The sequence below is a fragment of the Rhipicephalus microplus genome, chromosome 5 (assembly GCF_043290135.1).
Source record: "Rhipicephalus microplus isolate Deutch F79 chromosome 5, USDA_Rmic, whole genome shotgun sequence".
Lineage (NCBI taxonomy): Eukaryota > Metazoa > Arthropoda > Arachnida > Ixodida > Ixodidae > Rhipicephalus > Rhipicephalus microplus.
Window position 1 is genome coordinate 171086751 of NC_134704.1, and position 24740 is coordinate 171111490.

Genomic DNA, 24740 nt, shown 5'->3' on the forward strand with positions numbered 1-24740 from the left:
CCGCCACTCAGTGTATCGCGTTTGTGCCCACCTTCCCCGCCCTCCCTACACAAACTACCCTAGAGGCTGTAGGCTTGTGTGCGCGGGGGTGATGACGGTGAGATGCTTCAAAGCCGCGCCGGGGCGGCGCTTTTACGAGCTGACGCGAGCGGAAGGGCGCGCGATTCCGATCTGGCTCTCGGCCATCGGAGACGAGTACTGAGCGAACGCCGCCGCGAAAGAGTCGCTCGCGGGGAAGGGCGGCGAACGGACAGGCCGGCTCTCTGTGAGAGGGCGCCCCGTTTGCGCGGCGGCTCGTTTGACTCGGGGCGCCGGCCGAAGGCCATAGATCTTGCGAGTCGCCTTAACGACAGGCCTCGCTACATACAGGAATGCGAATCCCTTCTTGCGATTCCTCCCTCACCCAGCCATCTTGAACACCCCGCCTCCTTCGGTATTCAACGATGTGCGGTGGGCAACTCTTGTGTAATGTGCGTATCATACTCTCACACACACACAAATAGAAAACAAAAATGTAAAAGTAATTGGAAGAAGTATTGGGACCACCTTTTTTGCCGCTTCGGCAAAATTGGGGTCTTGTGGAGGGCGGCTTTCTTTTCGCACGAGGCATTTATTTTGTCCTCCCGGCCTTTTTCGAGATCCTAATCCGTCATGATGAGCTGTGAGTGGTTATCGCCTATGTGGCAGCCGCTGGGGAGTGTTTAACCTCTGTAGCGCGTGCCAGAATGGCGGAACCCGTGGTCGGCGCAGCTGTGGTCAAGGGCTGCGAGTCGCTGCGCCACCGAAGGAGTCTGAGGTTACGTCATCTCTCGCAGGCTGCCAAACACTGCTGTCGACGTGACAGTGATAAACCCGGGCCGGATATTTTTTGCATGTCCAAAATAGTACCAGCAGGTTTATGCAGCGTGTCATTCAATGCACACAGTTCCAGCTCGGCCAGCTGTGCAATGGCCGTAACAGGGTTCGAAGCGAATTTCAGAGCAGCATTTCGCTGCGTTCGGCACACGAAAATAGAATTTCCAGCAGCCTCTGCAAAAAAAAAATCAAAATTAAGCGTGCGATCTTAAATTTGGGTGGAATAACAAAGAAGGTTGATTATTAAAAAGAACACAAAGATACGTACAAACCACTCAGCACCGGCTAAATCATGCACACTATACGTGGACAGGAAAGCGGTGTGTCGAAACACGCCACAGCTCAAACAATATGAAAGCGCACTTCTGCCACGCCTATCAAATCTTTGAACAGGTGCTGCTAATGATAATGCGGATCTGTCAGCCCTGTGGCATTGAAATTCGAAGAAGTGTAAAGCAGTAATAACAAGTGCGAATGATGAAAAAAAAAAACTTACGTATGTTTTCTTTATTGTTTCTTAGGGTCGCAGAACTGTCATACACAGTTGCGAAGTGTTGAACGTAATTTTTTAAACCTCAGCGACGACGCTTTTACTCCTAATTACACGGCATGCGGACGCATGAGCGATGAAGGACCGAAACGTACTTCAGGGCACCCAGTCGGGCTACTTGCTTAACATTCATTTGAAGGCTTAAGGACTGCTCTAATAAACAGAGAAAAAAAGAGGGAAAGTAGGACGTTCACAGCGTCCTTTTAGGGGTGAAGCTTCTTCGGCCATGGCTCGTTCCTTCCTTTGCAGTAGTAGTTGTAGTAGTAGTAGTAGTAGTAGTAGTAGTAGTAGTAGTAGTAGTAGTAGTAGTAGTAGTAGTAGTATGCAGTCAGCTCTGGATTACGAGTTGATCAATAGATGGCAATTGGTGTATATGTCCTTAGGAAGAACAAACTAGATGACGTTAGTAGTTTTAAGAGCGTGTACACGGAGTGAATGATAATGAGTGCGGCGAACCGTCTGCCCGTCCATTCACCCGTCCGTTCGCCCGTCCGTGCATCTGCACGTGCTATCGCTCGTCCATCCGTTCTCGCGTCCATCCGTCTGTCTGTTCGTCCATGCTTCCGTTCGTCCGGCTGTCTTCCCATCTATGCTTCCGTCCGTCCGTCCGTGCTTCGGTGCGTTGGTCTATGAATCCGTCCGTGCATCCATCCGACCATGCTTCCGTCCGTCCCTCCGTTCGTCCGTGCGTCCATGCCTCTGTCTGTCTTTTCGAATGTCCGGACGCATGAACGAACGGGCTCTTCGCCCCACCAATAAAACTTCACTGCGTGGATGTATGCCAGGATTTAATTTTCTGTCTTTTTTCCGTGTTACTAGCGCCGCCGAAATTGCCAGATCCCACGTAATGTGGGAATCGATGATATCCGAAGCTCGAATGAGGAGGGGTAATATGTCAGTTTAAAATAAACACAACGTCACGAGGCGCGCGGATGTAGTACACATAAAACACAAGTAGAAATGCTATGCGCACTCAGGTGTCTATATACATAAGATGCCACTATGTCATTTTTGGTCGCGTAACGACGGCAACACTAACGTTTGCAATACCAGCCCCAGCAGTCGTAGGCATGTAACTTATGCTGTACATGACTTACATGTCATGATTATCATGTATGCACCTAGAATTTGTGTTCGTCGTTCATTCACGTCACGTAATACGTGAACCTAGCGAAACTGCCGCGAGCACGCTAAGGTCGTAGCATGTCGTCATGTTTTACATGACACGTATAGCATTATTAACATGTTTGGATGTGTCACTTACCCTTGTCGTTTATTGACGTTACGTAATACGAAATTCGGCATATATGAAGCTAGCGAAACGGCTGCGAGCGCGTTATGAGCGTAGTATACAGTCAAGTTCTTGCATGACACGCATCAACATATTTGCACAGCGCAAAACTAATAGTAATTACGGCGTAACCATGTAAGAACGGACAAGGACAGTAACTACTTAAGGTCTTGCACTGTGCCAATACGTTTATTCCCAATCCCCAACTAGCCCAAGCATTTGTCTTATTAGGACACGCATGTGATGGTTATTGTTTTTGCACCACCCATATACCTTCGTCATCCATTCACGTCACGTAACACCAAACTTAATAAATGTTAGGCTAGCGAAAGGGCCACGAACGCATCAGGAGCGTAGCATATAGTTATGATTTAAATGACACGCATGTCATGAATATGATGTTTGGATGTGTCACTTTCATCATCATGTCACGTAATAACGAATTTCGTAAATGTGAAGCTAGAACGCCCGCGAACGCATCATGAACGTGGTATGTAGTCATCTTGTTACATGACACGCATCTAGTGATTATCATGTTTGCGCCATGCAGTCACATACCTTCTCCACCCATTCACGTCACGTAATACCAAATTTGGTATATGTGAAGCTGGCGGAACGGCCTCGAGCGCATCATGAGCGTCATATGTAGTTATGTTCTTGCATGACACGCATGTAATGATTGTCATGTTTCCACTATTCATATACCTTCGTCATCTCAAGGTATATGAGTGCACTCGGAGCGTAGCATGTAATGATGTTTTACATCACAAGCATGTCATGATTATTATGTTTGAACGTGTCATTTACCTTTGTCATCCGTTCGCATCACGTAACACCGAATTTTGTATATGTGAAGATACCCAAACAACCGCGAGCGTTCCATGAGCGTTTGACCTGTGATCAGAACTTACATGACATGCCTGCATGATTTTCATGTTAGGGCCTGTCACTTATGCTCAACATGCAGCCATGTCATACCATACCTGTTTTGCAACATGTCGTGTTAACGAAACATCCGCAAGATTAGCAAGGTCATGAATTGTAAATCATGACATTTATGACGTAAATATCATAATTTCCAGGTTATGACTACACACATATGCTCCTTATACAGTCATGTTACGCCATACTTATCCTGGTATCGATACCATTATCAAATTGGCCAGTAGAGCTAAATGTCGTAGGAGGCAAGACAGATAGATAGATAGATAGATAGATAGATAGATAGATAGATAGATAGATAGATAGATAGATAGATAGATAGATAGATAGACAGACAGACAGACAGACAGACAGACAGACAGACAGACAGACAGACAGACAGACAGACAGACAGACAGACAGACAGACAGACAGACAGACAGACAGACAGACAGACAGACAGACAGACAGATAGATAGATAGATAGATAGATAGATAGATAGATAGATAGATAGATAGATAGATAGATAGATAGATAGATAGATAGATAGATAGATAGATAGATAGATAGATAGATAGATGAAAATTCTGGACGAGTTGACGTTTGAACCCGCGCACCCTCTGTCCAAGGGTGAGTGCCATGACCATTCAGTTATCCAAGCACGCTAGTGAAGCATGGCATGTATCCTTGTATAGTACAGTGTATCAATGTGCTGTAAAGTCAAAGTGAGCTTAAGTAGGAGGCATGCTATGGTGAGCAGCAACGAAAGGAGGAGAGGAGAGAGTAATAGCATGGCACAGACACAGAATAGAGAGAAAGAAATTCAGGTACGACAACAGATAGAAGAGAGAACTTCAACGAAAATGTAGAAATGAGTAGAAAGAAATAGAAAAAGGGGGCTAAAATCCTTGTGCCTACGAGAGTCCTGGCCCAAGTGGTCATACACATTATCAACGAATAAGGTCGACAAGAGAACAACCACCTCTGTAACTGAATCGGTACAAGCATCGGCGAGTTGGAACTTGCATGTTCAGTCCTTGCCGGCAGCAAGTTCTCTTTTGGTCTACTTTACTATCTTCCATCCTCTATCTCATTCGCGACAATTCACTTGAAAGACTGGAAATAACTATTTTTACATCTTCTTTGGCTACATTACCGGCTGCTTTTCATTAAGTTTCGTATCTGGCACGCTCACTGATTTACTGGCGCTCCAAAGTAAAAAAGGACACGAAAGGTGTCGCCAAGCGACGCAAAAGGGTATGCCAACGCACTCCACTAGTTGAGTGACCTTTGTAGTACTTATCCCGTAACCAGGTAAAGCACTCACAGCCCAGAACTTCACACCAATCTCGCTTACGTCCTGAGTGAGCAAGGTTTCTGAACACGTGCTCCTCGAAAGAGTAACGAGAAACATGGAGGAATGCGAACTGTTCTCGTATAACATGGTATGTTTCAGGCCCTGTCTATCTACGCAAGACAATATACTGCAGATCAAAATGGCGGATCATTGACGTGAACACCGGGGATATCAAAGGTATTTTGGCGTTAGATCTCGCCCAAGCATTAGATCTCGTCCATGTATAGATTTATTTCCGAATTACACTCGTACCTAAGCTTAGGAAAACGCTAACATGCGTACGTTGGCTCTATCTCAAAAGAACGTAAAGCCTCTGTTAAAGTCGACCAACTTAGGCCTAAAGGGCCGCAGTTATCTGACCTCTCTTTTTGAATATAGTGACGCAAGGGCTACAGGAAAAGCTGGTTTGAGTCGGTGGCTCGAACCAAGCGCTCTACACGGTCGACACCACCATTTAGTGTGGTGGGGGTTCCTACGGGGCCATGAAACATGCCGTTCAGAAAGCTCTGGATGTTGCCAAAGAATACTTGAAAAAGTGGGGCTCTACCCATCACCGTTAACGTCGGAACTACTGCTTTATAGACCGAATTCCAGGGGCACTCAATTCCTCTCAATGAGATCCACACTAACATATATTGTAAATCTGGCCAGGTGACACCTATAGAGTGAATCGTGTAGGATTCAAGCACTACTACTTAACGCAAAAGGGAAGCAACAATTAAACTGTTGTCCGTGATGGCACAGAGAGAAGACATGACCAAGATAATCACAAGAGTCTCGAATTGCGGAGGCGGTTTCAGTGAAAGCAATCTCCTGAGGTTGTATCATTTGTTTCTTATAAACCACGTCAGCTACATTGCACGAGCAAGGTGTCTCAATCGGAAGACGCCAATCGGAAGACGCCGAAATTGATGCTCTGAGAAGAAAAAAAAAACATCGTAAGCGTACTCGTATTTCTGGTAGCTTTATAGAACAGAGACGTTCTTCGAACTAGGGATGCATGACACCCTAATAGAGGTAATCGAGGCACATTCAATGGCGGAAGCTCAATACGTGCCGTCTTTTCAGGCGGACAGAAACATTTTAAAGTCCGCAGGACTGGCCTCTTTGGCCATCGACAGGAATGCCACCCAGCTTTGTGAGTCCCACCATTAGGAAGACCTTTATGAATATTAGCGCTTTCCCAACGAAGGCGCACTCTCAATAAAATGTGGTTAGACGCGATGCATGAGACCGCTCCCCCATGAACTTTGTGCGCAAACGCATTGATATAACTAATTTATACGTAGATGCTTCGCATATAGGCGCATTGACTCATTTGCAGCTGTTGTGGTTGATCAATATGGGGCAATCGCTGATGCGTTTCCAATAAGGCATTTCAAGTTGGCGATGACCGAAGAAGCTGCCAACGCACTAGCTATGAACGACCCTCGCTGTCTTTCATCTATACACTGACTTGAAATCAGGCATTCGGGCTTTTCTAACTGGTCTAAATTCAAAAGAAGTTGTGGCTATAATGAAGAAAATACCATCTGATGGTTCCCAGCACACAGAGGAATCAATCTTCAGTCTGTCTTGCACTTAAGAGAAATCTCGGGCCGCTTGACGTAGCTATACAGCCAGCGTTGCAGTCACGCGCCGTCGCCAGCTCGCGCATACATATGCTTGAAGAGCGTGCTATATATAATGCCGCATTGTCAGCGACGGTGGTGTGCGCTGGCCACATTGTTGGGCAGCCCGCTCATTCATCGCCATGGCAGGAACTAGATAAATATATTCTGTACTAAACGTTGTGCGATGCAAACTGCTCAGCCTTCTCACTCGCGGTAGTGGAGTTCTACAAACAGAGTTTGTTAGTGTATACGTTGTTTGCTCTTTCAAAACGCCGTGGTATTGAGTGAGTTCACATATATTTTTTTCTCTTAGTGTGAACCACAGTTGCGATGGTGAATATTATAATGAGCACGTACCGCCCGTGGTATTTATTTCACGCAATAAACACACACAAAAATAGAAGCAGCGCTACGGTGATTGCCGTGCTGCTATGCCGGATCAACACAATAAAACAGACGAGAATGAGTTCACGAATGCTGTAGGGTAAAACAACGACCGGAACGTGCTTATTCTAGATAAAATTTTATAACTTGAGGCCACACTCTTTCGCCGGCACCGAAAAGTACGCGCGATGCTTCGAACATATTTACTACCGGTCATGTCCCCGGAGGCAGCGACGAAGACGTTCATTTTGGACGGCAGTGACACGATGCGAAATTTCGTCCCCGTTCCAGCAACTACGCTGAAATTCGCTCACCGCCTGACAATGCGACCAGTGCGCGCCGCCGTAGCTGACGACGAAGTTCGGCCGTTCAACAGTGACCCCTGCAGGCGCTTGAGGGTCATTGTGTCATTATCACTCACGAGCAGCAGTGCGCGCGTGCTGCTGCCTGTGAGTGATTATCGTGCTGGCTGCATTATGGCCGCATCGCGAGGCGACACGCTACTACATTTCGCCTCCTAAGTGTGAAACAGATTGTGCATCTCAGCAAATTCTACCCGTATGAACTAGTTCATATGAAGCACGAAGACTGACATTCCACGATGGTCCCGATATGCTAGACAATCCGGCTTCGGAGCATAACTTTCACCCACTACTCTCTTTTCACGAAATAGTGAAACACTAGCAGCTTGGGCGCGGAAAATTTCTGACTGGACCTCAAAAGCTGACTGGACCTCGTAATGCTCGGGATCTTTCCTGTCGAGAGGAAGGTGCTCTGGAAATCGATCCACACACTTTGGGTGCCACAAAGAGTGGCTAGTTAACGCACGTGCTCTGGCATTGCTCAACATTACAAAAAAAAATCTCTTTAGTAAACAAGAGGACTGGTAGGAAGCCCTCTGATGTGACGACCTCCATGAACAACTAAGAGGCATCTAAAGGGCCCGCCAACGTGGGTGCACCAGTAACTACGACTGTAGTTCCTTGGGACCCGAATAATGTTTGTTGACTGGCTGGTTCTTTATTTTTATACAGAAATGATGACACTAATATCTGGTACATTTTCGCATAAAGATAGAAAGCCGCTTTTCTAGAGCAGCGTGCTAGCATTCACTTTTGCGTAGCTTGGCCACAGCTCGTGTGCTTCTTTCTACTTTTGGAGCACCTGTACGTATCTGTTGTAAGATCGCATGCGATTTATGTCGAACTTCGATGTCACACTGGTGGTCTCCTAATATGACGACATATAGCGAAAGTATTATGGCAGAACTGTGGAAGAAATTTGCCCGAAGTGTTGTTTTCGCTGCAGCTGAATGACTTACGCCTTTATAGTGGAGGAGTAGCTATAGTCATTTGCTGCCTCATCAGCTAAAACCTCGTTGCCTGCTGGCTAGAAGGCAGTTGGACGGTTCCCTACCAAGGCATATAAAGAGGAAATTTTTGAATTGGCCTGCAATAACTCATGCTGTGAAAATATATAATAAAATAAAATTGATCTTTTTCTTCAAGTTTTACTCATGAGCTTTCCATTATTGTACAAGGGTAGTTTACATAGCATTGTTGTGACCAGCTTTCTTCGCGTCAAAGTTTTACATACTAGGTCACTTTTCTCGCAGGTACTACATTCGGAAAAAATCAGGAAGTCGACGTTGGATTCTTTTTCTCGAAGGTAAATGAAAACTTTGGTGTTTTGAATCTCACGTGACCATTTTTGTATTTTTTTTCATTAAAAAGCATGCAACAGTGTTCACTACATGCCGTAAGGTGACCAACAATTCCCTTGGTATTATTTATTAGCACGAAGTATTCATTGCTTGTTTCCAGACACTTCAGTAGGATCCAAAAATGCCTACTTTATTTTCTGTTCATTAAATATGGTTGCATCCTAGTATTTTCCAACGACGCTTTACCTGCACACACGCCTCATTCCTTGTATAAGTCCTGTGTAGCGTGCCGCGTCAGGGTGCCTCAAACCGAGCCTTCTAAATGTTCTATAGTGTATTTGCTTTGGTTGCTTTCTTAGGGAAATTACTTCTTTTCAGCTATCGAAAGTTTGTGAAAATCAGGAAAGAATAAGTAGCCTCAGTTGGAGCGCTGCTAGTATACAACGGTAACTGCGTCGCACGCCTTACAATTAAACAGCATCATCCTAACATGCATTTCATGTCGCAGGTCCCAGCCATCCCAATTCAATAAAGGTTAAATTCAGAGGCCCGTGTACTTTGTGATGTCAGAGCACCTTACAAGTGGTAGAAATTTCTGGAAGCATCCACAACAGTGCCCTCATAGTCATATTGTGGTTTTGGGATATAAAGGCCCAGATTTACTGTGTTTGCCTTTCAGACACATATCCTGATGCATCGCACAGCTTGCTCACCTATATTTATTGCGGAAGCATTTCTATCGCACCTATAGGAATTTCGTGGATATAAAAAAGCAATAGAAGGCTTCAGGTGTATTGATTTGGAAACCTTTTCTCGGTGATGCTTTGGCCAAGCATTTGCCGGCTCTGTAGAGCCTGTACACGTGTTTGCTTCTGCCAATAGCGCATGCTATTTTCAGTCTAATTGGACAGCGTATTTCACTTTTTTGAGGTGCTCCCAGATTGAAATTCAACAGCTGATGGCTTAATATTAATGCACTCGTTCATATGGGAAGCACAAAAAAGGTTCAGTTTAAATTGAGGACGACACAGCGAACGATGGAAAGTTAAATGATAGAGGTAACCTTAAGAGACAAGAACGGAGCAGAGAGAGCCAGGGAACGAACTGGTGTTAACGATATGGTAGTTAAGAGTAACCTACTGGATTACAACAGAGACAAATTAGCGGAGGGGAGACAGAAAGTTAGGTGGGCAGATGCAATTAAGAAGTTTGCGGGTGTAAAGTGGCAGCGGCAATCAGATGACCGGGTTCATTGGTGAATCATATGAGACAGGCCGTTGCCCTGCAGTGGGCGTAGGCAGGCTAGTGATAACGAAGGCTTTTGTTTTCACTGTGTTTGTTTTCGTATCTCATGATCTCATTGTGAGGCGCGCCGTAATGGATGGCTATGAAAACTTGAAGCATTGAGAGGCTCTTAAAAGTGCGCATAAATCAAACTACACGGGCCTCTAGCATTTCTGTTTCATTGAAAGGAGGCCACCGCGACTAGTATTGAATCAGCGACAATCAGGTCAGCAGCCGAACGTCGTACTGACTGCACCACTTTAGTAACGGTTGTTTTAAAATTTTCATTATTGTCGGCAGGCTTTAGAGAGTCATGACGTGAGTGTGTACATATTAACAGCCCTCCATTGAAGGGTCACATAAAAAGTAAAAATACAACACATATGGTAGGCCTTTGTCAGGAAAGTGCTACATCGAATTAGCTATGCCAATACTTCTTGATTATAAAGGGGTCATAGAATAAAAAAGATTTTTCACACACGTTCCAAAATTTGGACTATTTCATGGGCCTGTTTCAATCACGATGAAGTGATTGTGTAAAATCTTGTGAAATTTTGGGCACAGAAACTCTCGCAACTATAATTTTTTTGGTATATTGATGAAATTGAATGCAGGAAACCGCACTAATTACGTCCGCGATCTGACAGTCTTGAAACAGCACTTGCGCAAGTTCACTAGTTTATACTGGGGAGAAAGGGGTTCAGCCTCCACCCTCGGCTCCCCACGGTGGATCAGTGGTTACGGAGCAATCGAGGGTCGTCACAAAATCAATCTGCTGCCACAACTACGGCAGATGCCAGGAGTTGGCTAGTCTCATTGCTGGCCACTTTCAGATTGTGTTAAAGTGCAGAAAAGTTATTGTATCTGCTGTATGCGTCCTCTGTGAACAACAAAGCATGGTCGAAGTGAATTTAGAGCTTTTGACCACCACACCGTTTTCGAATTATACGACTTCTGAGTTAATTTTGCAATGTTGTGCAATCTCGCTCTTGTTTCACTTTTATCGCAGGAGGATGGCACTGCTATGACGATAAAAGTTGCGCCGGACGGTGGATGCGCACCAGCCAACTCATGTCTTCTCTACAGTGGCCAGACAGTCGTCAAGGTAAGCTTAAGCGTGTATTGTTAGGCTGAAGTACATACACACTTATTTTGTTTTGGGTTTTTCTGTTTCTTCTCATTATCTGGAGCGAAAGCCAACACCCACACCCAGGCTTTAATTAATGAAAAATGCTTGTAAAAAGCTCACTTGGTCTATTTTGCCTCGAGTTGAAAACCATCTTCTTTCCTATCTCGGTTCATCTATCAATCATTGCCTCCCTAAATGTTTTTGTAACCTAACGTGCGTCTTCACTGCATCCAGCATCAAATGCATTGCAGTTTGCGTTCGCTTCATTTGCTGTTGTGCCGCCTGCGAGTTTGGCACACAATTTAACGATGCGATGCTTTTGTAGATTGACGTCATCATTCGATGTCATTTTTTTCACAACACACTGACGTAATATGACGTCACCTGATTACGTTTTAAAGCTGTGAGATTTTATCACGTAGCTTTTTGCATCGTTCATCTTGAAGTAGACACCGATGAAGACTTTTCTGGCTTGATGAGATGTCTAACCCTTTCACCTCAGTAAACGAAGGGTACTGTGCTGACGTCGTGCTTGATGTGTGTCAAATCCCTGATGTTTGTTTCTTAGTTTTAAAACCATTAATAAAGTTGAGCTGTACTCCTGCCTTTGATAAAAGCTGCTGGTTTGTTACGAATATGTGGGGAACAGTAAAGTAACATAAATTTTCAGGTAATATATATAAAAAACTTGAGTAGAAATGATATAAAGCAATATAAACCTTTAGTAACATTTTTTTTTGATTGTCAGCACTTGCTCATTTTGTTTTCTTTACCCCCGTCTAAAATAAATGGTGCTGTCTTTTGATTCAGAAATACGGCATAGCCCAAAGCGTCTTCTTCACAAGAGAAATAAACGAAGGCATTTATATATAAAAAATAAATACATCAACCAACTTTTGTAGCAAATAATGCAGCTTTGAAATCTCAATATTTAGCTTCAATGACATGTAACACAGAAATATCTTCTCATTGTTTTTGGGTACGGTGTATACGTTCTATGCATGTCAAAATCCAAATTCTGAACTCAAATATGTTGATGTACATACATTATATAAAAAACAAAAAATACAACTGCAAAGTTGTTTTAACTAGCCACAGTATTGCATTACGCTCCCTGGTTCAGCTTTGAATGGCTAACGCCAAAACAAAATATTTGAGGAAAATGTGGCCAATCTTTGGCTTAATCATGGGATGAACTACTACGAAGCGTGCAAAAAAACGAGAAAGAGAGCACTATAGGTTGTCATGGAGAGCTTTATAAGGTTCCCAAAATAATCAGCTGGCAAATTATCAGCTGCCAAAATTCAAGTTTTAACAGCCGCTGTAGTGTGTTTAAATGCTATGTAAGTGGCTTCATTGTGCGTCCGACATGATACCGGTGATATGCGGTAGAACTCTCAGAAGATATTTAGGTAATTCATGACGACCGGTACTCATGATTTCACACCTTCGTCTGGCCTGTCTTGTGAAAATATAAACCATTTCTATAACTTTGGAGGTGCCATGGGCTATTGCTCATTTCTCCTGGAAGGTCAAACATGATAAGATCCTTAGCTTGTATGATGGAGGTTCGTATCACACTGTGATTGAGAGCCAAAACAAAAACCATTATTGCACGCCTACGTTGCCTAGAAATAAGGCCTTACAATTACTCATATAATTTTCTGTAATTATTGATGATATCCTCGCTGATGTACCCGAGAACATCACGAACTTGTCCACGATGAAGTTAAACTAGACGAAAGACGCCACTGCTTTTGGGTGCAAGATTGCTAATTAGTTCAAGTTACAGAATATTTGCAGGATAGTTCTAGCTTTTAGAAGCTTTTTAAATATGAGTTGCTGAACTTGAAAAAAGAAAAACGTGGAGATACGATGTTGGTTTTTTTTTTCTGAAGCCAGATAATCTTGCTTCCTTTCAGTAAGCCCCGTCGCGGTGGTCTAGTGGCTAAGGTACTCGGCTGCTGACCCGCAGGCCGCGGGATCGAATCCCGGCTGGGGCGGCTGCATTTCCGATGGAGGCAGAAATGTTGTAGGCTTTTGTGCTCAGATATGGGTGCACCTTAAAGCACCCCAGGTGGTCGCGATTTCCGGAGCCCTCCGCTACGGCATCTCTCATAATCATATGGTGATTTTGGGACGTTAAACCTAACTTATCAATCAGTCCCTTTCAGTAAGCTAGCCACAGATATATGCTGTGTCTGCCTACTTCAAAGATAGAAAAAATATCTATAACGATGCAACATATATACATGACTTACAATGACAATAAGGCTGTTCGACGGGCGGGGTCGTTGGAGTAAACTAACGATGTTGTGCGGTTATATGTGAGCAATTGTATGGCATATTCCCGTTTGCTTTTCTCTCTTGTTTCTTAGTTACAGTACATCTTGTACTTTGGTTTTGTGTGAAAGTCATTTTAACTACTCTTACGTGCCAAAAAAATCTGCGTAGTTTCGCCATGCTACATATGTTTATGATGACGGGGAAGTTGTGCACTGTTCGCAAAAATAATGCCCTCCATGTAAAAAAAATAAACTTTCATTATGCTGTATATTTGCAAAATATATGCCAGTGTTCTATTTATAATGATTTTTTATAGATAAGTTGTATACCAATGCATTGTAGTTTCTTGTGTGCGTACATATGTTGTCTTCTCTCAGATTTTCTAAGGGCAGAGGCCTTCGTTAAGCCTCTGTAACAGCATCTTTTTTGCTTCTTTATTAGCATTTTTTCATCATAAAAGTCTAAATAAAGCATTAAAGCAATAAAGTGTGATGTCAATGAAATGCGGAAAATCTAAATATACTTATAAACAACTAACGTGGCAAGTAAAAACCATGCATAACAGCATTTTTGTTTTCCCGAGTGAGGTGGTTTACATACATTGTCGGTTATACTACTGTAAATACAAAAGTGTAAGTACAAAAACAGCCCAATTTCCTTATTATGTTTCAGTGAGTGGTATACTCTCAGCAAACAGAGAAGAAAACCAGTATTGGTGGAACGCAAACCATGTGTGAGTCAGTTTTATTTAGTTTTTTTTCTATTAGAACTGCTTTTTCGCGTGCCTCTTTGATGTTGCATGAATGGTTAGTAAATTGGGGATTGCCAGAAACATCAGTCGCATTTGGCAGTTGAGAAGAAACCTAAGATCAGGTTTCTTCTCAACTGCCAAAGCAAGAAAAAATATGCAGTTCAACGAAGCATGAAAGCATAGATTGAATTTCTGGGCACGGTTTGAGGCTGCAGCCAATATTTGAACAAGTTGCCTCATCTTATTCACGCATTAGACGAAATAACTTAAGTTGCAGACCTCTAAAATACAAATCCACTAATCCAAATGTCGGCTACAGGGTCACCACATGTTCATGAATTTCCTCTTCGCTTTTTCATCTTCTAGTGATTGATGAAAACAATAAATGAAAATGCAATATCATGATGCTTGCTGACGTAATCAATTTTCAGCTGCTTTTCACCCTATTTTTTTCCTTTGTCTCTTTTAGCGCACTATTCACCCAACGAAGTGCAGAGTGGCATACCTGATCCTTGCCTTCCTCTTGTTTTCCTCTTTTTCTGTCTAAATCCATAACATTAGGTTGCAGCTCAGCTTCTTTGGTATGTGTTATCCTAGTGTGCGTAGCCACAAAATCTTTGTGATAAATATGTCGAGAAATTGATATAACCCCTAAAGTGTATACATGTAAGCGTAGCATGGTGGAATGAGTGAGACATTGATAGAGCTGATTATAAACGCCTGGAAAAATTTTAAATCAAGTGTATACTCCTTTTATCCTACACCCACAATGCAATCAACAAATGCCGTGGCATTTTCGCTGATGATAAAGCAGGTATTTGGTGGTTCGAATGTAGCCCTGTGCTATAGAAGAGATGGAGGAGGGGAGAAGGAGCTGTGCTGACGACACAAGTTTGACTGCTGCCAGACCATTCAGACTGAAATAAGGGCAAACTACTAAGGCAACTACTGGGTGAATGAGAACGGACCCCAGATGGTCAAAATTGTACACTAGCCCGCCTTTTAGGTGCTTGTTCTTCATGATCGCATTCTTTAAGAAAAAGAGAAAAAAAGGCAGAAGTACGTTACTATGTACGTGACAAGGTTAATGTCCCGCATGTAATCGATGCTCTCTGTCAGTGATTTTTAGGGTGGGTGGAATGAAACAATAACAAACTAAGCTGAAACATAGACGAGCACAACTAGCAGACAATCAAAATGACGTCATTGTTCGCGGCTGTATTTGCAGTCATATTCAACGTTTCTTAAACTTAGTTCGTTGCACGTAATGCAAGTGGAAACGTAGCCTTCACGCTCACAAAGCAAAGCACACTGACGGTTAGTAATAGTGACGCTCTCTGGTTGCAGAAGTCTCTGAATAATGCCAGTGTCACACTTCCACGTTTCAGTAATAGTGTCTCCAGGAGATTCAGTTATAGGTATCAGCACTCTGCTAAAACTATCAGCGTTTTAGGACTCCCGAACCGGCATTGGTCTCCCTAATATTTATCACATCGCATTTGTCTAGTGTCAAGTTGTCTCCTGCTGCTGAAAATTGCGAAGACAACGAGGAACTTTTATGACGACTAGAGTTTAATGATATTCGGTACTTTTCTGGACACATCCTGCATATACAGGGTTTCCATCAACAGTATAGCTTCTTGCTTAAAAGAATAATGGATGGACACTTTCGGCAGAGGTGGAAAGATAGTGCCATTCTGTAGTTCACTGAGGAATAAATAATTAAGACAATAATTTAGGAAACTTTAGGCTGGTTTTTTACGTAGGAAAGTTCGGCGTCACAAATTATGGTGAGGCTACTTTTAAAAATCGAAAGTATAATGCGTGGTTTCAGGGATCTATCCTTGAATTTCCCGACCGCGGTGCCGGAGAAACTAAAACTACCTGACCGAAAGCGCTGGAAGGGCGGTCCTTGTGCTGTGTAACGCGCTAGCTTCCCCTTAGGTATTTCAAATGAGGGCGCATGGCGCGAGAACCTCTATACGCAAGATACGTTGCGTCGTGCTAGCACAGCGCGCCGACCGATGGTGCCTCGCGCATGATCTGCCGTGCTTATCTGGTTCTTCGTTATTTTAAATTCCGAAATGTTCAAGGCTCGACTAACAAGGCGAAAGCCTTTGAAGTGTAATACTTGCGATAGTCGGTGTTCGGTCTCCTGGCATGGTGTTTCCCGTGGCGTATCCCTTCAACACGAGAAGATAAATGAGCTTCATGAGCGCAGGAACGAGGAGGGCCTCTGAGTACGCTGAACACCTTAGAGGAACTGCGAGAGGCGCACTTGACAAACCAATATAATAGGCTGGGTCGCCTCCTCCTTTCCCGACTACGCATCATTCAATACGCACGGAAGAGTGCATACGGATTCCGGAAGTGCGCAAATACTTCTCTGCATGTGTGCCCTTTTCCGGCTAACATGACCCGAGACGAAAACAGTGGCTGATGCCTCACGCAGGTGTCACCGTAGTGGCCTTGGCTGGCAACATCGGTCACATATTCGGAGTATCCTACGCCGACGCCTCCAGCCCACACCACGGGGGTTGGTACACAGTGTCAGTAGTTAACCATAATACCATAGTAAATGGGCTCACCTTCCATGCACGCGGAAGAGATCACTGTCGCGCTAGCCACCGCAGATGTGGACTCTAGGGTCAGTATGGCCTACTCAAAGGGTGCCGAGCGCAATATCGAACAGGGCTGGATTCCGTACTTAGCACGCAAAATTTTGCAAAACAGCGAGTACATAGGTACCCCACGCACCGAAGGGTCATTCGAAGTCATTCTCATACGGGCTTCAATGGTAATAAGTTGGCCAATGATGCTGCCTGCGCGCTCACACTCCGGTCACCATCCTCCTCCCCTTACGATTTGGACCTTGAAGCAAATCCTGAATACACATTTAGGGAGATCACTCAGTTTTATCAATTCGGCCATCACATCTACCCTAAACCCGGTAAGGGCATCAGAAAGGCGGGGGAATGAGCCCTCGTTCGTCTTTACACGAAAACTCTATGTGCTCGGCAATCCTGGACCACTCCAACTCCGCTTGCGCGGGCAAGTTCCCCCCTCAGAGAAAAATTTCTATGACATTCTGCACATTGCTTCGGTGTCTCAAAAAAAAATCCTACCTGAAATTTCTACCCAACGCTTTCCGGGAAGACTGGGAGGCAGCCCTGCTCGGTTTCTTTTACCTGACAGCCCGACGGGCCTTGGTCTCTAATGGGCTCCCGTAAAGATTTCCTCACCTAGTATTTGTACAAGGCGGCTCCATAAGGTCGGCTTTCCTACCTCACTGCACATATCTTACAAAAATAAATGTTTTTCATCATCATCATCTACACAATTCACGAGCTGTGAAAATATGAATGCACACAAAACTGAGGCAGATTAGTGTCGCGCCTCACTGCGATCACGTAAAGGGGAGTTCGCACGTGACGCAGCACAGGAGCCACTCTTACGGCACACTGGGTGCGTAAGTTTCGGTGTCTCCAGCACCACGGTCAAAAAGTTCGACGATGGATCACTGAAAACAACCGTGATACCTTTAACTTTTAGAGACCAAGTTCGCAATGTTTCGTGACGTAGAAGACAACCACCTTAAAATTGATAATATAAAAAGAGTAATTAAATATTTTTGTTAGTTCATCAATTTTAATGGCCTAGTTAATGGCAAAAGCTTCCTGCCTTGACCTAGAAGTTGGCATGCGAAGATGTGAAGTGCGAACCTAATATAGTTTTTAAGGAATGGGCTGTATTGCTTAAAGAAATCACCTTGTATATTTCTGACCTGTGTCAGAAAGTGTATTTAAACAAATGCTTTTGATTTTGATAGGTTGGTGCCTTATTGTTCGAGCGATGCGTGGAGCGGAGCGACGAAGGGAAAAACTGAAAGTGAGTTTGGTCCTGTAGTGCTCAGTTTGAATCCAACATACATTTATATGTATACGTTTTAGTGCATGTGTATTTTCAAGATTTATTTATTCTCTTTTCATATCTTCTATTCAATACCCATCTAGCGACTCCTGTACATGCTAGCAAAGCAGTTCTTGTACCAGGTTAACTTCCCTGTCTCTTCTTTTTATCATTGTTCTCTCTCTCTCTAGTGTTTAGAAACTCTAAAAAACACTGCAAATGTCTTTCTTTTGCTCTTCTAAAACATACCATGAGGACGTGATTTTTAATTTTTGATTCACTAAGCGCAATGCTAAGAGTTAATGGACAATGCATGAACAACACTAGTTTCTTGCTTGCATGCACACAATGAGCGAAGATCATATCCTAATTTTACATTTTCCAAAATCCGGGTCACAAAATTAGAGCGGATGTAATGTCTCGTAATTGTGCTATACCATGCTCCAATTTTTTTAGCCCAAGATGGTTAATTCGTATTTTTATAAAAGGTTACATTAATTAAATTCGAATGATGGAAACATTCTTCACAATATCTGCACAAAGCAAAAGCTGAACGTCACCTTGAGCGCACCGCCCGTATTACAAATGCGTACCTTAATCAGTTCGCTAATAAGCTTACCAAAGGTGTACACTTAGATTGTTTTTCGTCACATTTACCAGAGATTGTTTTGGCAGTAATTTAATATGAGATGATGATAGCATGTTTACTATTAGTCATATGAGTCTTCCCACAATGTAGGATAAGATATAACGCTTGCGTTACCTCATTGCAAACACCGACGTAATTTCTCGTAGATGCGTTTGGAGAATAAGTGCGTATCAATGATTTAGCGAGTACAAACCCTATGATATGCTACTATAACGATGTTAGCCCATCGATCAAGCAGCATGTATATTATTCACCACAAGTTATGCTGTATCTCTAGACGTGATTAGCGGACGCCATTCTCAAGTTGTAGCAGAAGATATACACTTATTTGCTAAGCTGGTCCTTAATTAAAAAAAAGGAGTTTTAATCTTTTTGTGAGTCTCGAATCGACACGCATAAGATATATGTCTTTTAAAACATATGTTAACACACCTGTGTGGATAATTATACCCTCTTGGGAAGAGTCGTGGGTGGAGTGACTCCCAAGGACAGTTCGTTTGGTGAGTCAGGACCTCTAAGAACAACACATAAGTTTCTTTCTTTCTTGGTGTGTTAGCATTTTAACAGTATCCTCAAAGGGGTACCCGGAGGTTATTGTATAATTCACAGTGACGTCTAAGCAACTGCACATCGCATGCACTCTGCTACACATTGCTACCGTGCCTTTGGTAACATTCCTATGATGTGATTATTCTGTGTTGTGATATTCAACTAGCCTAGGGCATTCTACTATGATAATTTTCTTAAATCAGAAAATAAACATTTAATCTTCAACTGCGTAAGTTCTGTTTACTGAACACGTTTCCTGCATCTATGCTGAACAGTATAGCCACATGGTATAATGATTTTCGAACATTCCAGAAGCCCCTCAATTATCATTTGTGACGACACAGCTTTCGTGGTAATGATTGCTCTGCAGTTAAAAAAGGTATCACTTGATAACAAGCTGACAGCCTTATTTGTCAGACATTGCCTTATTTGTCGGACGTTGCATATATGGGACTGTTGCTTCTAGGTGACGAGAAATCATGCGATAAAATCAACGTACGAGCAAAGTAGGGGTAACATTGGCTTCTTATTTCACATAATTAGTTTCCTCACAGCTGTTGTGGCAAAATGAACACAATAATGAAAATAAGTGAAATTTGCATGAGATGTCCCATTTAATGTTGCATGAGAGGTTCTGCAAAACTCTACAGCCTCAAACAAACTTTTATTATCAGCGCTGTAGTAGTATATTAAATCGGAGTTGTCAAAAGTCGTGAATTTAGCCATTCTGGATATTATTTACTTAATTATTAGCTGTGTACCAGTGCTTACAGTTACATAAAAAGTATTATGCATTGTGGTTCACCAAATTTAAGCATGCTGAAACTTATCCATACACTTTTTAGTCCTAAGTTCGAAAAAGTGTTCCTATAGGCATAAATTAAGTGCAGTTTTCACAGGCAGTCATTAATCACTTTGACCTTTTCTGATAGTTCTGAAAAGTACCACATATTAGAGTTTCGCACAGTTATTTGATCTGACGCCTGGTTATGAAAAAAAAAAGCAGGTACATCTTGTGTACATTGTCTATCTCGGAGATCTTTAGAAAGACAACCACATAGAAAAGCATACCCAGAGAAGTAAACAAAAAAGTGCGCCTCGAAAGTTGCTCGTGCGCTGATATAACGATGATTTCTTTTGTCCTGCTTGAAGATTTAAGCTCAGGATATCTATGAGAAACGCACGTCCTTTTCTGACAATGGTTTTCCTACAGCTGGGTAACGCAGCATAAGAAATATGTTCACACTTGCCACCAGCTTATTGACTTCTCTGCTTTTTTTGCATAGGGTTGGGAATGCTTCAACTAAGGTGATTCGGCCTATGTTTTTCAAGGTAGGATAAGAATTCTGTTTTGAATCCTTTGCAGCTGCTGAACTAGACGCAGTTTTGTTTCCCTGTGGTTCTTATGCATACTATAGGTCGCTAAAGCAAGCATATGTTATTGCTGCGATAAAGTACACGCTTGGCTAACAAAATTGTTTTGTGATGTAATGATTGTGCCACAGCTGATATAACTACCATTTGCTCATTCTTAAAAAATCCGGTGTTTGCCCAAGTAATATGCCACTACACACCCTACATTGCTATTACGTTGGTTCTGTAAGTAAGCCTGCCTGTACTGCAAGCCCAAAGTATGGTGCGGTGGTCAGTGCTATAGCAATTGGAGAGCTTAAGACAAGCAGTGCCTTTCACTGAAACATCCTCTATATTTTACGTTTTTCGCTCGTATCGCACGCTTCATGACAATCTACTAAGAATGACGTGTGTCAATCTAATTCCCTTATATTTTGACACCCTTTGTTCTTCTCGATGCTTAAAACAATATTTCCGGTGTGCCGAGATTGTTCTTAACTTATTTAGGCTTGACATACAACCTGGCAGGAATTTTAACGCAAAAAGGATGTAACGTTGCGGAAGCTCAGCTACTGTGAGTACTCGTCTGATTCTTTGTTGTTTGAAAGGCAAAAACAATTCACTTGAAGTTCAAAACTTTTTCGCGTTACATTGTCCCAAATAAACATTGGGGTCTTTCTTACTCGTCTTTTTCTGTCCCAAAGTGCGTGTGCCTTGTACACTTTCGTCTCAGATGCTATTCATGTATTCAACTCCTACACAAATGACAATAATTGCTTTAGTAACATTATCCACTCGAGCTGCACCACATTATTTCATAGCCTGATACAAATAGGTCTAATTTTTAATAATAGATCTATACCAGTGGATGTTTTCAGAAGCTTCTAGTTGTATTTCTGTGTTCCCTTGCGCACTCAACTAACCTATGCATGAGTTCTTTTGCTTTTTTGTTATCTTTTTGATGCTCATCGTCTTAGTCCCGTTGTTATTTATTACAGCTGGCTATGCTTTCATGGGATCCCTGATACTACAGTCCGTCGTCCATGATTTGCTTGACCAAGGACTTTATGAGGGCAAGCTGCTGCTACTTGCCGGAAGCAGGTATGGCACAACGGGGACACTAAATGGCGGCGATATTAACTTTTCACGACAATCTAAGCTTCGCAGTGCTTGTGGCATTAAACGAGCGCTTATGTTGGTCTCATCTTGCGTGTCGTTCTCCATTGTCACCCATCCTCAATGCTTCAGATGACCACAGCCGAAACGCCGAGCTTTGAGCGTTCCGGACACTGCCACTCACAACTAGCTAATTCTAAACAGACATACTTAGCCGCAGCTTCTGCAATTTCATTGAAGTTGTCGCTGATTTTTGAATTGTACATTGTCAGCACTGCTCGGGGTCCCTATGTTAGCGATAGCCATGCATTTACCTTAGGCTGCTCTCTTGACGTAGTCACAATTAAGCGCTCGTGATGACGAGGTGCTGTTTTTGAGTATTACGAATTTTCTAGATGTATTGGCTGTATGCGGCCCCAAAGATCTTATGGCGGCACCTTGCAGTGGTTGTTGCAGTGGTCAGAAGGTTGCTTTTTGTCATTATAACGGGTGGCACAAATATAATGGTAACAAAGCTTTCATTGGTAGTGCGTTTACTTCGCAAAGTCGCCAATATTTTCTTGTTGAAGTATTTGCGCAGACACAGCGAAGGTGAAAAATATGAGAATCACAAACGGGTGCAATTTAGCAACTGGTTTGTCAAAAAATAGGCCAAGTTGCAGTTTTGCTTCAATAACTTTTTTTTTTTGATGGTGCAATAAGTAAGAGATAAGAACTATAAGAGGTATGCATAATCCTGCACGCGGCTAACACGTGCTGTATTTGTCTGTCAAGTAAGCAGGGGCGTCATCGTAAACAGTGCCGCAATTGGCTGCATCAACAGCCTAAAATGACAAGGTGCCTCGAGCTGTCTTCAGAGTCTGCTCAATTAATAAACGTGTCCTGAACTTACGGTTGTTTTATCATTCTCGTCCTAGCACGCGCGCTGGACTTTTTATTGCCTGGCTAACGTCAATCACGCTTTCGAAGTTCTTTGTGTTGCTAATGTAGGAAAAAAAACAGCGTTTGTATGCTCTGTGCATTATTGCATAAACTAAATTTATGATTTCATTTTCGCTCTCCAGTGCAGGGGGTGCGGGTGTTTTGTTGAATGTGGACAGGATTGCCGATTTGCTGGCCTCTCTTCGCTCGAAAGTCAAAGTGCGTGGCCTGGTGGATTCGGGTTGGTTCCTTGATAACGAGCCCTTCGAAGCAAGGGAATGCCTGGAACCTTACTCATGCGCACCGGTGGAAACTATCAAGCGTGGTATCCGGTGAGGGGTCATGTACAGTGGCGTTTTTTTTTCTTTCCTCACTGTGTCTTAAATCAGTATGCCTGTATTTCTCAGCTATGAGGTTTATAAATGACGAACACAAGTGAATATGCATAGTATTCAGGTTGTGCACATCTAGTATGCTGCTCACGAATAAAATTGTATTGCTTCGACGTCTTGTACAATTTGATATTCAAAATAAGTATAGCTACTTTTAATTTTGAACTGTCCACAGCTGGGAACTTCAATTCTTGCTTTTGCCAAAACAATTTGTAAAGCAGTCAGCTTACTTGTATGCTCCGCAGTGTGGCCATGATTGGCTTCACTGATGGTAGCCATGATGCGCTGTTTCTTCCCTGTTGCTAAGATAATACTTCGGTGTACTTGGATAGTATGGCGGCATGCCTTGGAACAATCTCTGTAATAGAACACAAAGATACGTGGCTATGCGTCAGTCAAATTGTTTCAAGAAATGCCTTGGAGTGTTCTAATAAAGCTTGCTTACGACTACATCTTCCTGCTGCGGAATGTACAGCACGGTCCGATGTTAGAGAGAACACGTGATTGCGTGCCAGGCGGTCCCCGGAGCACTAACTGCAGGAGATATTTTGAAATGTGGTCTATGAGCATTAGTGTATCAAGGTAGTGTGTGTCCACATCATCTGCTACTCCTCCCGCCGTGCTCACCGTGCGTGTTAGCAAGCCATGAAACATTGCCCTTTTTATTTTCACTCTGTAAATCAGTCGATAACAAGTCCGCCCTTCTGCTTCTTCTTAACCGAAAAGTTGTGGTTGCAAAGGTGGCTAGATTATTAAGTGAATCAAACTTCAATAGTTTTATCTATTATCAAAAGCGACCCCTTCTTCTTCTTTGTGGGGTTTAACATACCAAAACCACCAATATGATTATGAGAGATGCCGTAGTGGAGGACTCCAGAAATTTCGACCACCTGGGGTTCTTTATCGTGACCCAAATCTGAGCACACGGGCCTGCAACATTGCCGCCTCCATCAGAAATGAAGCCGCCGCAGCCAGGATTCGACCCCGAGCCGAGTACCTTAGCCACTAAACCACCGGGCCGCGGCGAAAAGCGGCCACTTGCGGCGAGCAGTATGTAAAAAATATGGAGGACCTAATGATGAAGACGTGTGAAAAAGTGCAGCATTACATTATAAAAACATACATTTTAAGGGCGAAGCTCCTCAAGCTATGTTTTTGTTCCTCCTAGCTCGCACGTGACCGCCTAGCTCGATTACCCACTTCACAGGTGCGGATGGACGGACAGACAGACGGACGACACACAGACGGATAGATGGACAGACAGACGGATGGACGGACTGACAGAGGACGCACAGCCGGACGGCCGGACAGACAGACAGACAGGCAGGCAGACGTACGGATGGACGGATGGACAGACAGGCAGGGAAACAAACAGATGGATGGACGAATGAACGGACAGACAAGCAGACAGACAGACAGATGGACGATGGATGGACGGACAGACAGACAGACGGACGTACACACGAACGAATAGATAGACAGACAGACAGATGAACGTACAGATAGACGGACGGACGGATGGACAGACAGATAGACAGACAGACAGACAGACAGATGGACAGACGGACGGAAGTATGGACAAATTATTCGCAGTTTACCGATAAAACCCTCCAAAGCTTCACCCCACCCATGATTCTTCACGCTGTGGATATAGTGTGATTTTTCGTGCCTGCTGGAACTCCAACGAGCAAAATGCAAAGCAACAGCTAGATAAATTGTGCCGCAAAAACACAAAAGTGCTTTTGAACACTTTCGTACTCACAGGC

At 43.3% G+C, this 24740-nt stretch overlaps 1 protein-coding gene and 1 long non-coding RNA gene across 2 annotated transcripts in view; one reads left to right on the forward strand and one right to left on the reverse strand.

The window, feature by feature from the left end:
• The window catches only part of Notum (palmitoleoyl-protein carboxylesterase notum), a 79669-nt gene that overhangs the window by 8976 nt on the left and 45953 nt on the right, over positions 1-24740 (forward strand). The window contains exons 2-7 of the mRNA XM_037424428.2: positions 8588-8640; positions 10929-11024; positions 14007-14067; positions 17915-17973; positions 21544-21646; positions 22726-22914. Of these exons, the coding sequence (XP_037280325.2) occupies positions 8588-8640; positions 10929-11024; positions 14007-14067; positions 17915-17973; positions 21544-21646; positions 22726-22914 (561 nt within the window). The remainder of the gene's footprint in view (positions 1-8587; positions 8641-10928; positions 11025-14006; positions 14068-17914; positions 17974-21543; positions 21647-22725; positions 22915-24740) is intronic.
• LOC142818023 (uncharacterized) lies at positions 591-23326 on the reverse strand. The gene is made up of 2 exons (XR_012895483.1): positions 23205-23326; positions 591-1029 (listed from the first exon to the last, which is right to left on the reverse strand). It is a non-coding gene; the product is annotated as an uncharacterized LOC142818023 (long non-coding RNA).